Here is a 17,472-nt window from a genome sequence, read left to right on the forward strand (position 1 = left end):
ATTTCAAAAATGGGCCACAGAGTAGGTCACTTATTCATGCTTATCAGGTTAACGGACAACCATCGGCACAACGGCTCTCATGATCTCATTACCTTAAAGGTGATTCAGATGAGGATGATCTGGAGTTTGTTGGTCTCAATAGATATAACCAGAGTATTAAAAATTAATAACAAGCCAAACTTAATTTAGGATCTATTTCTAAAGTAAGAGTCGATGGTCCCAAGAGTTTCTAATGAGAAAGATGAGGTAGAAGGAACCTGAAGACATGACGTCATACGCAAAAGTGGTTGTGCTGACCCAAGAGGCTGACCCTCCAACCTCACACCCCGTGGCCCATTGCAGCGTGGTGCCCACCCTTCTCTGCCGCTCGGCCTCTCCGTCTGAATTAATGCTCCTGCCTACTGGTACTGTGCCCTTTGAATAGTTCCAGCTCACCCTGAAGGAACTGTGACATTTTAGTGGTGGGTGAGGCTACTCCTTTGTAAAAAGTATATCTGTTGGGAATGCAGTTTTGGGAAGAAAGACACTATTTAAAAAGAAGAACACTATTCCTTTGACAGCCCCACAGAATGGGGCAAATGAATTAGAAACAGCAAATCAAGGCAAGCTGGTAAAAAGGCCTGGGAGGCTGTTGAGCGCAGCTTCCTGTTTTAAGCTGGTCACCATATTTTGCCATGACCAATGAATTCTACCGTTTCAATGGGAATATACTGGCTGAAACACAGTCAAGAAATGCTTTTCCTGGAACATGGAGAAGGAAGTAAAACGAGGAGTAGGTTTAAAAATGGCTCTTAGGGGATCTCCCTGGTGGCGCAGTAGTTAAGAATCTACTTGCCAATGCAGGGGACACGGGTTCGAGCCCTGGTCCGGGAAGATCCCACATGTCACGGAGCAACTCAGCCCGTGCGCCACAACTTCGCTCACCACAACTAGAGAAAGCCCATGCGCATTGAAGACCCAACACAGCCAAAAATTAATTAATGAAAAGAAAACGGCTCTTAGGATAACATATTATAAATGGAAAACTTTTGGTGTCATAAGTTGTAAGCGAGTATGAAGAGTGTTTTGGCTAAAATTTCATGAAGTGCAGCTAACAACTTGGCTCGAAGTCTGATACATACAGGTAGTTATCTACCCAGAAAATAACGTAGTAGCCCCTGACATGGTTAATTCAGGAGCCTAAAGTACTAGACATGAGGTAAATAAATGCTATGACCTCTTCAGAACCACTAGCGTTTATTGAACTAGAAATCACTCCAAACTAGGCAGTTTTTTCCAGAGTAAGAGACTCCCAGGCTCTTCCATGAGATTAGACCTCAGGCTGCCTAGGATCACAATGGTTTCCAGAAAAAAGTCCACAAGGCCACCTTTTGATTAGGGCTTTCCTTGTTATACCGTATATACTTCTGAAATAACATGATTTCTTTCAGATCATCTAATTTTGCCTCTCTTGAAACAAGATACTTTTGGGGCAATGTAACCAATGTGACATCTTTCAATCCATCTTCTCTTTGCCATTAGAGAGTATAGCAGTACAACTACCGTTAAGGTGGAAAATGCCTGGCAGTAAGAGACAATAGGCTATTTTCTTTTTATGTTGCTCATTGTAAAAATAAGAAAATTAGTAATTATTGAGAATGAGTATTTTTTAAGGGAGGTTTAGTAAAACCCCAAAACAAACAAGTAAAACCCCCTTTTCTTCTGTTTACGATTCCATATAGGATTGATAAAGCTTTTTCCCCAATAGGTTAGAAGCTTCGAACAAGACAGATTAAACAGTTGGTGTGGGAAGTTTAGACCTTATACCGTCTGGTCTCTTTACTTATTCCTTTAACTTCTGCTGGTAAAAAATCTACTCCGCCAAGGGCAGGGTTCCTCCCAGATTCAAACAACAAAATGGTCAGAGGGCAGAGGTAAAGGTAGAGAATGGACACGTGCCTGATAGCAGAGCCCTTAGGATTTGTTCTTGGAATTAATCTACTGGGCGTGACTAATCCCTGTGTACCTCTGTTATGGGACCAGTGTGGCTCCTACACTGTTGCTTCTCCAAAGTACAGGGACAAAGAACTGTGCTCAACAGTATGTGCAAAGGACCTGTGGCCTGATGGACAGAGTAACCAGATTGAGTCATGGAAAGGTACTTATGGAGGGAACTTAGGAAACGCTCATCATTAAGTGTGGCAAAAGAAAAATACGAACAGAATTACTAACTGTCCCAGAAAAGCAATCCTACCACTGCAGTGTCTAATTAATTGGGGGAACTTATTTAAATTTAAGAGCATAAGTTCATGTTGACTCTACTAGTAAAGTTCCCACACTCCTAGCAGAACTCAGTCTTCCATCTCATGATAACTCATAAGAACTCTTCAGAGGTGGTAACATTCATGCAAATGAAAAGTAGAACTAAATTCCAGGTTGAGGGATTCAGCCTGTGCCTTGATCACAAAACTTTTCTCCTAGAGACCAGCAAACATGTTACCATGGTGAGGAAGTTATTTTGGTCCATTCCACTTTGAATCTCTTTCTAGGGCTTGAGCACTGTGAGGAAGAATTAAATCCTCTCAACTCCTCTGCGAAAACATATTTTATTCTTCAAAAGGCAAATCCTGGAGATAAGAAAAATAATATCTAGTCCTCTGGATGGGTTTAGCTAGCTGGGTCATTTAACTTAGCCCTGGAGCTGGAAGACAAGTTTCCCTCTGGATCAAACTTTTCTAGGTGCTGGGGGAAAAAATTGTGACAGTTTCCCCCATCCTTTATAATTCCAACCCAAACACTATAAATTAAAACCACAGAAATCAGCCTCTGGTGAGAACAGATAAGGCTGAACAGAGTCCGATTCTACCCCAAAAGCCGGCCTGTATCTGTGGTACTGACAGTTGGGGTTTGATCAGCAAAACCAGCACGAACCCTGGTGAGAGATCTAAGAAAAAGTGTAATCTTCTTGATGACGTTTTATACTCCAAATAAGCAAATCTAATGTTATTTTGAGTTCTCCCTTCTGCTATTCTTGAATTACCCTACATTTTTCAGCTTGGCCATTCAATAGTACTTCTAATTACACTGGATTTCAGGGGCTAAACCAATAAAAAAATTAATTTGATTTTTAATGAGTTTTTTAAAACTAATAAGAAAGATGCCCTTTCATACATATTGTCAAGGATGGAAAGTCAGGTTCTGGTGGCACCAGTTATTTTCAAATTATTTTAACAAGTCTGATGGGGTCCTGAAAAGACAGAAATGAAGGTATTTCAGAGATTTATTTCTTTTTCTAAAACACTAGACACCAATCGCAGGGGGACAAGAAAAAGGTTTTTACTCGTAACACATGACACCTTCTGTTATATTCCTCTGTTAGGGCTGAACTGTGTCCTCCCCCCTATTTATATGTGGAAGTCCTAAACTCAATTACCTCAGAATGCGACCTTATTTGGAAACAGGATTTTTGCAGATGTAATTAAATTAAGACGAGGTCATACTGGAGTGGAGTAGGTCCCTAATCCAGTATGACTTGTGTCCTTATAAAAAGGGGAGATTTGGACACAGACAACACACAGGGAGAGTGTCATGTGAACATCAAGGCAGAGATCAGGGTGGTGCATCTACAAGGCAGAGAATTCCAAAGACTGCCAGAAAACCACCAGAAGCCAGGACCAGATTCTCCCTCATAGACACCAGAAGGAACCAACCCTGCCAACACCTTGACTTTGGACTTCCAGCCAGCAGGACGATGAGACAATTAATATCTGTTGTGTAAGCCACTCAGTTTGTGTCACTTCGTTATGGCAGCCCTAGCAAACCAATACACCTTCCTAGAAAGACATGATCGTTATCAAGACCTACTTATTTTTTTTTAAATAGATTATTTCACATTGAAATTATCCCGAAGAGGAAAAAAAAAGTTTGCTTCTTACCGTCAGCTCTTGGGGAAGAGAACTTGGCTTCTTTATGTTGATCTCAATGCTACTGTTGTCTTGTTTCAGCTCCATGGGGGACCCATGCACTCTGGCCACACCTTCAAACATCTGGGATTTGGTCAACGAGGGGGCAAGTGCCACGGGGGGACACTCTCTTTCCTTCTCCTCCTCGTCAACGTGAACCGTCTCTCCATTCATGGTGACTTTCCCATCTACCTGTAAAAACCGGAATGAACAAGAACATGCTATTCCCCAGCAAAAGATTATAACAAAATAACACGTTCAGAATCACCTTAAATCATTAGCATTTAATAATCACGGTCTAACAAAGAATAAGGTCTTTTATATGCTTCGGTCAGTTCTAGAAACTAGGGCTCCTCTAAATGCCATCTTTGAAGGCTTCTTTAAAAGGTGGTCTGCCTTCTCAGGCTGCTTCACGTTAGAATACATTTCATGTTCACCTTACTGTGGGTCTGCTTTTATTTTGCAGTATAGAAAATCAAGGGCATATCTGGGTTCCAGTAATCTTTCATTTACTTTCTGACTGCTAATCCACAACTTTGAGACTTTTTTTTTTCTGATTAGCATATTAAATTAGGTGGAGCTCATCTTAGATCAGGAATATGTCACAGGTTATCCTGTCATGGTCAGGAGCAATGGGTACTTTTTGGAAGCTATCATGGAGGGCAGGGAACCCGGTGCTATGCTATGTGACAGTAAATCCCTATTTCTAGTTAACCGGACCATCCCAGTTTCTTCAAGAAAAAGAGGACATGCATATTAAGATATTTTTGTTTTGCACCCATGTCTAGGGAGGGTGGTGGGAGCGAGAAAGAAGGAGTGACAGTGGTTAGCCTGGCTTATTAAAAGGCATCTAGAAATCTCTGTCTTAAGGTCTGACAGTATGTAGCGTAGTCCTGAAAAGAAGCTCTGCAGTGAGACGGCCTCAGAGTGAGCCCTGGCTCTATTGCTTAACAGCCATGTAATCTTCAACCTCGGTTTCCTCACCTTTATGATAATAGTATTCCTTAATGATGCTGTTATGGTGATTTTATGGATTAATATATGCACAGGATTTAGAACAGTATCTGACACATTGTAAGTATGTACATATTAGCTATTGTTCTTAGTAAACCTTCTAAAATCTTTTAAAAGGACTAACAGAAGGGCAGATGCTAGTTATAGTTATTTACCCTAAGTCAGTGGCTTGTATATCTATTGTCTGTGATCCATGAAGTTGAAATCACAACTGAACGCACACATGTAAAGATAACTGAAACGAAGTTTTGCAAAATAATATTTATCTTTTTTTATGTGTGATGCACTAGGCTGTTTTTTAAACATTGTATTCTATTCTACCTCCCTTTTTTTTTTTTAAAAAAGAATGCTGATTCCAAACCACTAAATTGATTTCATAACCTAGCAACAGGTGGCAACTCTCAGTTCGAAAACACTGCCTTAAACCTTTTACTTGCTCTTCCTTTACTCTTAAATCTACTGTACTAAGAAACTGAGCCTGTATTCCCTGTCTCCTGTGCCCACCTCCTCCCCACAACACACACACACACGCACACGCACACACACACACACACAATCACACCCCCCCTTAGCTTCAGTTCTGGCATTATCTGGCAACAACTGTTCCATTTACATACTACCATACAAGTGGGTCCACCCACTCAATGGTGGGGCTGTGAACAGGGTTGACAGCCATGAAGACCTATGATGAGTTGAGGGCTCACTGGTGAGCCCCAGCTCTGAAAGGATCTCTATCCAGTTCCTCAATCCACCTCTCCTGAGGCCTCCACACTGTCTTGCCACAATGGCAAGGGACTGGCTTTTCTCAGGGCCAAAGTCTTGCCATGAAGTCATCTATCCTAATTCTTCTGTTGAAATGATCACACTGTGCTGTTTATATTAAGGATAGGAAGTGGACATCTGGATTAATTGATCAGCTGCCTTGGATACCAACTTAAATAAATGTATTCCCTATCCCTGTGCTGGGCCACCTCAACATCAAACCTTCCTTCATGAAATCGCAGACAGTGCATCACCGTGGGCCCTAGGTGAAGGACAGCTGCTGAGGTGCTTAGGTGGCCTGCCGAGCACATACGATCATGTGTATATCTGTGTGTGCACGAGTCTGCATGATGAGCAGCTCATCTTCTCAGGAAAAACTTAGTGTGTTTATTCAATAAACAGTTGCTGAGTGCCTAGGCACCTATGCCAGGCACTCAGGATGAAGCTATGAACAACAAGGACACAGTCCCTGCCCTTCGAGGGATAAACATCTCAATTCAACCCAGATGAGACAGCCAGGACATTTTTCTTTTGTTTCATCAAAGCCTAAGGCACAGATTTTGAAGATACATTCAGAGTTATCTAAGCAAGAGTCAGAAAGTGTGGTTTGGTTCCCTCTGAAATTCAATAGGAAGATACATGGCATCCCACTGCTCAATTAGTTTAGTTTAGCAAACTTTCTTTACAGTCACATGTCCGTGTCTGCTACTGATGAATTCCACCTGTCTTCTATTATGAACCCATGTGGTGTGCAGGGACAATCAGAACTGATTTTTCTTTATAGTCAACATAGCTTGAGACAAAGGATGAGCACTTCCTCCTGATGTGAGGGAAAATACTAGAATTTGAGGAAGAAAAAAGACGTTTGACTGTCTTCGATTCTTTGGTTCTGGTACATCACTTTACACATTCATTGGCAATCCCTCCATCCCCCAAAACAACATACTTTCTTCCCACTTAAAAAATTAAAAAAATCTGTCTCATCTGAGAACCAAGTACATCCCATGTATTCCTTGTATTCTTATTTTTTTGTATTGTAGCAACTTTTTAGATATGATGGTAGTTTCTTCCTAAAAGAGAGGTAGCTGTATATACTTCTATTTAAGCCAAAGGCAACCAAAATTTTGTTTTGAGGAATTTGCAATACCTCCAGATAGCTGGAGATACCTAGGGTGCTGCTAAATTAGGGTTTGTTATGACTACTATAGAGAGACCATGGCATCATATCCAACTATGAAACAGACATTGCTCATGGAGATGACTCAACCACCAATCTCACGGAAGCCCATCAGTATTAAAAACAGGAATTGAGGGGAATCATCTATCCCTTAACTATTTGCAAACCAAATCTCAGAGACACATAAACTTCACAATCATACATGTTAACACATTTTGCTTTTGTTTGATAAAAACAATTGCATCTTCTTGAGGCAAGATGCTTCCTTCCAGTGATTACCTGGGGTTCAGTTTAGGTTCTACCCTTAAGGAACTCATCCTACCTTGAAGGTCTTCAGGACCTCTTGAGAGTTTTTGGGCTGGGAGTAAGGCTTGGGTGTCAGCATAGGCACTGCTTTGGGAGTGACAGTTTTGCTTGGAGACCCACTGCCTGCTGACATGCTGGCATCCAGTACACTGGTACGAGCGATGGTGGTTTCCACGGTGGCAGTGAATTTGGGTGGAGACAGTGACTGTTGCCGCAGGTATTTCATGGGGTTGGGGTCATTCAGGAAGGAGGATAAGTTTGGCTCTGTTGAATGGCTTCTTTCCAGAATTTTTGGCATCTCCAAGCGTTCAAGGACAGCTTCGCTGATGGTGAACCTCTCGATGTACTGTTGGAGGATCCTTTCCGCCTCCTCCTGGGACCGTGCATTCTTGTATGCCTCATGCAACTCCCTCTCTCTCCGCTCCCTAAAGGATGGGCATGGGAGGGGAAGCAAGAACAAAGGCAACAGTCACAGGAATTGCAAAGCAGACCTTGGTAGAGCTGAAGGAAAGTATAATATTGGTGTCAGAGCCATGGTGATAACCAACGATTTTTAGGAAAAGCACATCTAGATAATACTGTACATTCAACAACGAGAACAACCACAGAAAGAACCCACTTTTCCTGGACAATTTCCCTGTAGGTTTTGATGCTTTTCCTTCGTTCACTCATCCCATCCTCTCCAGCCAGTAACTTCTCCATTTTTTTCCTTTCTTCCTCTTTCTTGATTAAGTCCTGAGAAGCACTTCTTCTACGGCTCTTCCAACGAGCCAGGTCCTGCAGGGGTGGGGGGAGGGAGATAGAACATTTTTCTTCAGGCTTGCACATAATTCCATTTCTACTCTTCAGGGTTGAGTAAGCACTGACTATCGGCCAGGCTAAGACATTCCTGTACATCCAATGTAAGTCTGGTTGGAACAGGACTACCTCGAAGGCAGGAGCCCTTCAGAAATATCTACATTATCCATAGCAGGGCAGCGCATTTATTTAAACACCGTAATGTAAAATTTGTGATCAAATTCCATGTCAGTTGCCAAATTTTAAAGTATTGCCTCAGAGGGTATTGTAAGAAACTTCATTTCTTGCTATTTACAACCTCTGCATTGTGAATGGACTCGCTGACAACAGAATGGTAGGAATTAACCACAGACCTACAATTCCCTCAGGGAAGGAAGAAAAGACAGAAAAAAAAATTGGCTTTGGGGTCTTACAAAACCAACAATTCTGTACGTATTAAGTCATCTGATCCTTTCAAGAACCTCACCACAAATCCTATGGGCAGTTAGAGCATAATGTTGAGGACTTAGGATTCTGGAGTCGGACGGGTGGGAGTGCGGCTGTGAGAAACAATCCTAGCTCTATCTCTTCCACGCTTTGGAATCTCAGGCACGTTCCTTAGCCTCTCTGCACCTCAGTTTCCTCATCTCTAAAATAGAAATGATAATAATACCTACGCTTACAAGCCTGTTGTGAGGGTTAAATGAGGTAGTGCACAGACATTAATTATTACCACATTTAATCAACTTTAGAAAAGTTAACTTTTTTGACTAAAGGTAGAGGCAAATCTGCAGTAGCCACCTCAGAGGGCTCTGTGAGGATGAAGTAATCCACTCTTCCTCCTCTCATCCCTATCTTTAGGCTTCTCCCCTGCCCTGGCTCTTTGCTCTTAGCACACAGATGATCCCAAGGCCCCCGTCAGGCCCTGGAGCCTTCCTTACTGGTTACAATCCTGGCTCTCTAGCTCACTAGCTGTGTGACTTTGGACAAGTTACTTAGCTGTTCTGGGACTCATCTGTAGAACTGAGGACCATCATAGTTGCTAGCTCATTGAATTATTGAGAGGATTAAAGAATGATTACATGCAAGGTACTTAGAATAGTACCTGTTACTGGTACGCTCTCGATGTTGGCAGTTATCATTGTCATCATCATTATTATCATCGATTCTAAATATATAGTCTCAAAAGACAGTCCCTCCTCAATTCTGCATCCCGTGCCAGTTGCCTCCCTTCTGCTCCCCTCTTTTTTGTGGCCAAACTTCAGCAAGGGTACTTTCCCTAATGCCCACATGGACTGTGTCACCGTTTGAAGCCCTCTAGGGGCGCCCTTCCTCTGCATGGCTTTCCAGCCCAAGTCTGATTTTCCAGCCCCGCTTGATTTTCTGCTCCAAAGGGCCTCTAGCCCAGCGGGCAGAGCAGTCTCCCCGCTGCCCACGGCCCTGCACGGCACTCACATCTTGCCATTTGTCATCCTCTTCCCGCAGCTGGTTGTTTATCAGCTGCAGCTGCTCCTGGCGGGCCCTGCTGTGCGGCTGCACCTTGGACTCCTCCTCACACCGCATGTCGAACATACTCGTGCTCCTGCGTGTGGAGAGAGCAGACGACGGTGGACAGGGATCAGTGCTCCGCAAGTCTCCGCGCATTTGCAACGTCCCGCCGCGGCGGGGCGCTCTCGCGTTTGGAAAAACTGCCCCCTTCCCTCCGCAGCTTAAGGCAGCAGCGTGATTTGCAGTCTGTTCATCCCTCGGCCTGCAGCAGCGGGCATGCTAGCAGCCTCACCTCTTCTCCTTTTGCGGCAAAAAGCAAAAATGTGACCATCTTTGTCTTCAGTGATGGCAGAATCAGGCCAATCTAATTTTATATGTAGGGGTCAATATATGTTTAAAGTAAAGGGCTAGAAAAAGGTATTTGAAGCTCTGGGCTCGTCTCACTTGTATTAGAAAGTAAAATGAAGAGAGTTAAAATGTATAACTTGGGGAGAATTGATAGCGAGGGAGAGTGGTGTCCCCTGAAGTGAAACTTAATTGCAGTAAATGCTTCTTTGTGTAAAGAGCTGGCTTAAATGCTTTCTCCGTTAACTGAGGCAATTTCTCCATTTTCAAAAAGAAAAAAAATATGTCATACAGCTTCAAGTCTAAGGCACCACCTTTTCCTGTTGTATTTTCTGAATTTTGGTTGCATCCAACAGCTATGTATTAATGAAATATACGTCTGATGTGGTTTATTTCTATGTCCTGTAAAACTGTCTGTAAATTGATAGTGTGTTGATGGCACCTTGGAATCAAGAAAATATTTTATGGTAAGATTAAAGGATAAAATATATAAATCAGTATATACTTTGTATCCTAAAATTCTCACCATGATTTCACTTTATTTTTGTCAGGATACCTCTGAATCTACTCTTTTAAAAGCAATAGCATTGGGAAAGCAATTTTTAAAAACCTTTAGGCTGTTCATATAATTGATATATTCTATAGGAGCTTATTAAATGTTGGGCAAGACCGTAGGGCCTTTGCTGCGATGCTTATGTAGACCTTTGCTACAACGAAAGCTGAAGCAGCAAGATGAAAATAGAAATAAAAACCAAAGCAAAATCTTCCCGTTTTTTTCTCTCAAAGAAATGACTAACTCTGGGAACCAAATGGGTTATAGAACACTCAAATCGAGTGGAGGGCTGTTTAAGAACAGAAGACCGATAGTCCATTTTTGAAGCCAGCTTAACACAAAGAAAAAGAAAAGCCATGCATTGAGACGCCAACTAGTTCCAGACATCAGCAGTGATGTCCAAAATAGGCATGCCCATGGCCAGACAGTGCACAGTAGCAGCATCACCGGATGCTAGTGGGTTCCTCAGCAGGCAGCTCTCTGGAAGGAGAAGATGACCCCAAAGCAATGGCTGCCCACGTTCATTTCGGTCCGCCCAAATGAACTTGCATGGATGTGTGGGTGCCTCTTCCCTCTCTCTGGATGCTGAACAATTTGAGTCTGACCTAAGAGAGCTAACACTGAAGGCTACACTTGTAATCTGCTTTCCCCAAGAGTATTCTAATAATCTGCGCCAAGGGACGTTCTTTGATCTGAGGCTTCTGTTTGCATGGACATGACACACCACGTGAGGAGCTGTCCACAGACTCAGGGGACAGTGTTGATTGTGGCAGCTGTACCTTCCTGAAAGGTAAACGGGAGCCCTCAGAAGAGAGGAGGGGCTGCGATTTTTCACCTAGCTTATGCTGTTTATTAATGTGGTTTAAGGAAGATTTAGGAATTTGCAGAGTTAGGTAGAAAAGTCTAACCCATGGTTTTGAAACTTCATGGATCAAAATTCCCTTCAACAAGCTTTCCAGAAAGGGACCAAAACTCATCCCATTCTTCCTTTCAGAGTTTAAAAAAGTCTTACCTTGAAATATGTCTGATTCAGTCAGTTCATCTTTTAAGGCAATTTACAGGCTTTGTGAAGGTCTTAGAAGATATAAACTCCTCTGAGCCGGGACTCTCTTGTAATCTACTAAATAGTTGGCAGATTGTGGGAGAGGAAGGAGGTCCCTTCCTTCAGCTTTGCCATCTATAATTTTTAAAGGGCAGAATTTTGGTTTAGGCCACAGTGGGTGGCCATAGAGCAAGGACTTCTTTTGGGACCCCAGGAAGAAAATGGCAGCTTCCTCCAGGATTTGAGAATTGTTTATCTCACTCGACCGGCATGGAGAGGATGGGAGCAAGGCCTTCAGAACTGCCTTCTTCTGTCCCGGGTTCCTATCTCTGCTCCCACCATGAAGTTTTAACTACCTCAGCCCGAATGTGGCCAAAAGCTTGTTAGTGAAATAAAAAGAGAAACACTTGCCTGCCTTCTCACATACCAGGAAGTACTATTTTTTTCCTAGAGTTTTTTTTTTTTTTTTTTTAAAGAAACACCAGCCAACTGGCCCAAAAAAGAAATAATAAAACTATGAGTGATATCTTTATACCATTTCAGAAAAAAACGAACTAAGCAAGCTCAGAACTGATAATAGTAGACAGAAAATGAGCTGAGTCACCATTCAGAAAATGTTCCCTAATTCAGAGGTTGGACTCAGCCTCCAAAACGAAGAAGTACCTGTCTAGGGATGGGGTGGGGGACCCTGCAGAAGCCTAGGTTCCAGAATGTTAAATGGACTTGCACCAAGGCTATACTTCTCAGCACAACAGGCCGTGCCCTTGGGCTGCTGGGACACGGGCCCCTGGCTGCAGGGCCCAGGAGCCTCTCTCGGTGACAGGTTGGCATTTCTGAGGGCCAGGATTAAATTACCTCAAGGGGAGCCTGGAAACTGTTTCTGGCCCAAGTCTAAGGTAAGGGAATTAAGAACAAAATGGCCTTTGGCTCTCACAGTGTCCAGCCTCCTCGGAGGGGACCGCTGGGAGAGGAGGCATGTGGAAGTAAAGGGCAAGAAGGTGAAACTAAATCCAGGGAGCCATTCGTGGCTTGCCAGGAGGTGGAAATTTCTGTTTGCCTGTGTGGTAGGTCTGCCCCTGACCTGCATTTTCCTTAAAGGTCACGTCTTTTTTTGATTGGGTTGCATTTTAAGAATGTGTCAATTACGAACAAATAGAGTCTGTGCCTATAGTTGTCCTTAAAGATTTTGAAAAAGGGAGATAGTGGGGGAATGAACAAAACATGTTATGAATTTCTGTTTAAAACAAAACAAAACCCTGACATAAACTTTTCTTTTTGTTCCCCACACGGTTTCATATAAATTATGTCTACTCCAAGAAAGAAATGCAGCCCTTTGGATGTTCCTCGATAAGACCTTTGGAAAAGAAGCTCTGTATACTCACCCTGGCCCATAAGGCTGCTGTTTTGGTAAATTTAGAGGAGTCCCCACTCCCACCCATTTAAATCATTTTTAAATGATTTAAAAATCATTTAAAAAAAATGATTTTTTTTAAAAAAAAATCATTAACTTCTCCTGAGGGTGAGGTTTCATATTCAGGTACAGGTAAAATTCAAAAGCTCTTGAATGTAGCTTCTTTTCTTTCAGTTTTTAGGGTTTTTTAGAGATCTGTATTAGGCAAATTGCACAGCAGCTTTGCAATGATGAAGAGTAAATCCATTCTATCAAAATGTTTTTGCTAACCGAATCAAAGAAGTGTTTTGCCTATCAATCTTATATAACCCTCTTTTCAGTGAACGTTAAATACTGCCACTGTAGATTTTAAAAGCAACAACCAGGGCTCAATTTTGTAGACTACTTAGCTTCATGCAGTCAGTCAAGCTCCGGCTGAATTTGGTTTTGAGACATGAATGTTCCATGTGTCAGGCCACAGAGCAATCGTGCATCACACATCGGAAACCGATACACTTGGCCCACGAGTCAGACTGCTTCGAGCTACAAGTACAGACTAAGCTGACCTCTTGAACACAAACATGGAAAAAGCACAATTCAAAAACAGTCAATTGTGGCCTGATCTCGTTGTCATTGGTGGAATGATGTTTGTCTGTTCTACACTGTTATTTAGATTCCTCACTCGGTGACTTGAAACTATGGATCAGGCCAGGAAGACAGGCAGAGGGAATACTAGGGTCCACTCTTATGATGGCCCAGATTCCCACTAGGCCACAAAATCCCTCTCCCGGAGGGCAGACATCAGGCTTAGTGGGCCGCTATTGTTGGAATGAGATATTCATCATGTTTCTTAAACCTGAGCATTCTGCAAAGAAAACTTCTGCCTTGGATATCAGTTTCAGAATGCTCTGTCTATGAGAAATCCATCTTTGAAATGGAGTTAATGTGGTCACAAACGGGAGAGAGTGGATTCTTTTCAAATTTGGATGTTAGGCCGGGGATGGGAAATGCATCTCTGAGAGGTGAGGAAACCAAGGAGAGGCAGCCCAAGTCATGTTGTACATTTTGACCCCCGACTATGCCACGGAACTTGAACGAAATCCCAACGTTTTGGTCTCAAGCAGCCCACAGTTCATATTATTCCAACCTGAGAGGAACTTGGGCTTCTGAATCTATCATTCGTGGCTTAGGATTTACTTTCTTAGCTTAAAAAAAATGTAGCTACGAGAATGACCACTTCATGGCGAAGTCTTTACATATCAAGAATTCAATGCAAAGCACAGAAAAGCCTTTTAACAATTCCGTGGTTCAGAAGGGGTTCCAACGTCCGAACACTAACAAGAACAACTTGCACATGCTCTGTCTATAAAAAGTAAACTTTTAAGCAGCAGCTGCATATTAGGATCATGCTTCAGTGGCTTTTTCATTCATCTCTCCTGCACAGAACGTATGTTCTGCATTCCAACTTCAAGTGCTTCTCTGAGGCTGCAGAGAAGAGTCAGTTAGCTCTTCAATCCACTGTTATATTAATTGCATTTCAATTAGTGGTGAGTACTGGAAGCATGCAGTTTAGGCTAGTAATTAATGTATTCCTACAAATACAAGACAACTTACTCTGCGTCATCAGACACAGGAGTTCTCGGTCCGTATCTATAAGACCAAATACAAAATTAGAGGATTGGTAAGACGAAGGTTAATGCTGTAACCACGCTGGAAATAAAAACTACAAGTGAAATGTATGTGTGCCAAACCTTTTTTGCTGATCATACTGGAAGAGAAGTGTCATTAGACAATTAGTAATATTCATTAACTGCTGAAAATGAAAGCAAAGTCTTGACATTTCTGAAGAATGCAAAATGTGTAGTAAAACCCAGAGGAGAAATGAAAAAAATCCCCGTCTACCCACAAAGAAAGAATCTGTTCAATATAAACACAAAAAGGCTTAGGTGCAACCCACAATGTTTAGAGAAGGCGCTTAGAAAAACCCAAACATGTATTAAGATGGTTCACAAACAGCTGAACTGTTCTTTGCCTTTCTGTGCAGAGTAATGGGCTGTAATGGACACCCAGCATAGAAGCACACACTTACTGACCCTTTCCCTGATGTGTTAATGCACTTGCACAAATAACATCAAAGAGTGTTTCTGCAGTTTTCTGAAAGCAAACCAGAACTCCAACCAGAACCCCAATCAGTGCCTTCCGCATGCATTTGACAAAAACCACAATTCCTAGAAAACTGGCAGCTTTAATCAAAGCCAGATGTGGACGATACTCCACAACTTAAAAAATAATGACTTTTTTTTAAAACAATCTTTTATATTCTTCTGATTATTTAGATCTACAAAGTTGTACCTTCTTCAATATAGGCATTTTAAGTTTTAATGCGTCTGATAAAGATAAAGGTCAAATTAGAAAATAAAAACTAGAACATTATGAGGGCCTATTTTAAGCACATTTAAAAAAAGCAGCTCCCACAAATGACTCTTTCAGCAAAGGAGAATATTAAGAGAAGGTTCTTACCTATGCCCTGAAAGGCTGTTCATTCATGCATTCTGATGGCGGACAAAGAATTTTTTGAGTAAAGAAAAAATGTCCTGCTTTCAGTCCAATAAATTAAATGTGCGGGTTTTCAGCAAAAATTACCTGATCCTGTGTTCAGTTTATAACAATTTATAGGGAAAAGAGTAATTTCTAAAGATCTCTTCCAATGATCTTAGAGAAAACACTCCAAAGCACATGGGTGGACACACACATACACCCTTCTCTCTGATACCTTCGTCATTCTACAACAGTCTGATTCATTAATAATTATTTTCATGCACAGCGAAGGCAACGACACTAGTTAAAAACCCAAAGTTTCTGTTGGAATGGCCAAAATCAAGAAGAGGAAAGTGTTTGTGAATGTCTCTCTTCCAGAAGTAAGACCCATTTTCTGTTTCTCTGGGGAGTAGTTTCAGAAGGTGCTAAAGGTTAAATTAATACCCTCAATTTTCCAAAACCATCACTGCATGGAGGCAGATGGATTCCTTCACAGCAAGAAAGAGTGCATAATCAGTGTTAATTCTACCCAGAATTAACAGTGTTAATTCTGAAGCCCCGGTAAAATGTTTCCCAGTTAATTAACAGGCCTACTAGAATAGACATTCAAATATAGCGTTTTCTAAATTATCTATGGAAACGAGGAGAGAAGTTATTCTTAATGGATGGCTAATCTAGGAATGATCAATGAACAGTTGGTATGTATTTCTGTGTCTATTGGAATATTTTAATTCATGTTTTACTGAAGTAAGATATACATATAGAAAGTGCACAGACCATACACACACACCCTGATGAATTTTCACAAACCACAGATTAGTGTTGAGTTTTGTGCTATATAAATGGACTTATACAGCATGGACTCTTCTGAGTTTGGCTTCCTTAGCACATTTCCTTTATGAGGTTCAGCTATGTTGTTGCATGCAGGATATATTTAAATTTAAATCGCTTCTACACAAAACACTTAACAGCATTTCGTGGACAGCTCTGCCAACAAATATAGATGAACACTGCAACATAAGCTTCATGATGGTAGGGATTTTTCTTTTGGGGTTCTCTGAACAGTGACCAGACTAGGCCCTCAATAAGTACGTATTGGATGCTCTGGAAATTGAAAAGAATAGTGCAGTCTCTGAAGATGACCTTCATTTATCTGTTTACTACATACATATGGGTTTAAGAAATTTCCCCTCAGACTAATTTATTAGCTTTAAGAGGGCACAAATTTCATCAGAATTGCCTTTGCTGTTAGGGAGAAGATAATTAGAGTTTGGGCTTCAAATGATTTTCCCAGTTGTCCTATGGAAAATAGAAAAGTAAAGATGAGTTTAAAAAATCACTAACAAAGAGATTTTTTTTAAAAAAAAATGCAAAGTAGGTCAGTCCACAGACTATCAAGTACAAAATTGGCCAGACAAATTACAGTTGGTATAAGCATCTTACAAAAAAAAAAAAGCAATTAATAAAGTTTAATTGTGATGGTGGCGGTATTTAGAAAGACAAAAAGAATACTCTATTCCCCTATTGATTGTGTTTATGTAACTTTCAGCACTAATAAAGTACTTCAGGGTCAATGATTAGCAATACTGTGAACTAGAATAAGCTTCATTTGAAGTGAGAGGGAAAAATGGATTTACTGCTCATTTAAGGTTATCCCCCAGCACCCAGCACAGCGTTTTACACATAGTAATTACTCAGTAAATACTTGTTAAAAGGAAACATGAATTCCCAAGGTGTGTGCTTTGCTCAATCACACAATTACGTCACAGAGTTAATCTCACTACATCTCCTTATGCTCAAACCAGCCATTCAGTCCATGTGAATATAAAGAGGTCTCTTCCCGAATCACAGATAGACGGACAGATACAAGTGACAGGGAGGTCGTCAGACCGCCACAGTTTCCTCTGGTAGCCTGGTAGGTAATGCGCTGGCGTGGAACGGCGGCTCCCCCTTCAGACAGCGGTGGGTTTGGATCTTGGATCTGTGATTACCAGCTGTGTGAGACCAGGGCCTCGGTTCCTTATTGTAGAATACAGAAGAAACTGCTTAGTCTCAAAGGCTGTGTGAGAAGTGAGTAAATGGGCCACCTAGAATGTTCTAGTAGGCAGCCTATAGGCCTCACTTCCTTCTCTCCTTTCA

The 17,472-nt window shown here is 41.6% G+C and overlaps 1 protein-coding gene across 11 annotated transcripts in view; it reads right to left on the reverse strand.

Annotated features, from left to right (window-relative positions):
* LIMCH1 (LIM and calponin homology domains 1) overlaps nt 1-17,472 on the reverse strand; it is a 341,447-nt gene that overhangs the window by 52,128 nt on the left and 271,847 nt on the right. For 6 of the 11 annotated variants that reach the window (XM_004268318.3, XM_033425519.2, XM_033425520.2 and 3 more), the window contains 5 exons: nt 14,410-14,445; nt 9,433-9,559; nt 7,820-7,977; nt 7,217-7,625; nt 3,915-4,133 (listed from right to left, as the gene is read on the reverse strand). In XM_004268318.3, coding sequence (XP_004268366.2) covers nt 3,915-4,133; nt 7,217-7,625; nt 7,820-7,977; nt 9,433-9,559; nt 14,410-14,445 — 949 coding nt within the window. Of the gene's footprint in view, nt 1-3,914; nt 4,134-7,216; nt 7,626-7,819; nt 7,978-9,432; nt 9,560-14,409; nt 14,448-17,472 lie in introns of all 11 variants that reach the window. The other 5 variants (XM_033425525.2, XM_033425522.2, XM_033425528.2 and 2 more) reach the window with 2 other exon arrangements.

This window comes from Orcinus orca, chromosome 4 (assembly GCF_937001465.1).
Source record: "Orcinus orca chromosome 4, mOrcOrc1.1, whole genome shotgun sequence".
Lineage (NCBI taxonomy): Eukaryota > Metazoa > Chordata > Mammalia > Artiodactyla > Delphinidae > Orcinus > Orcinus orca.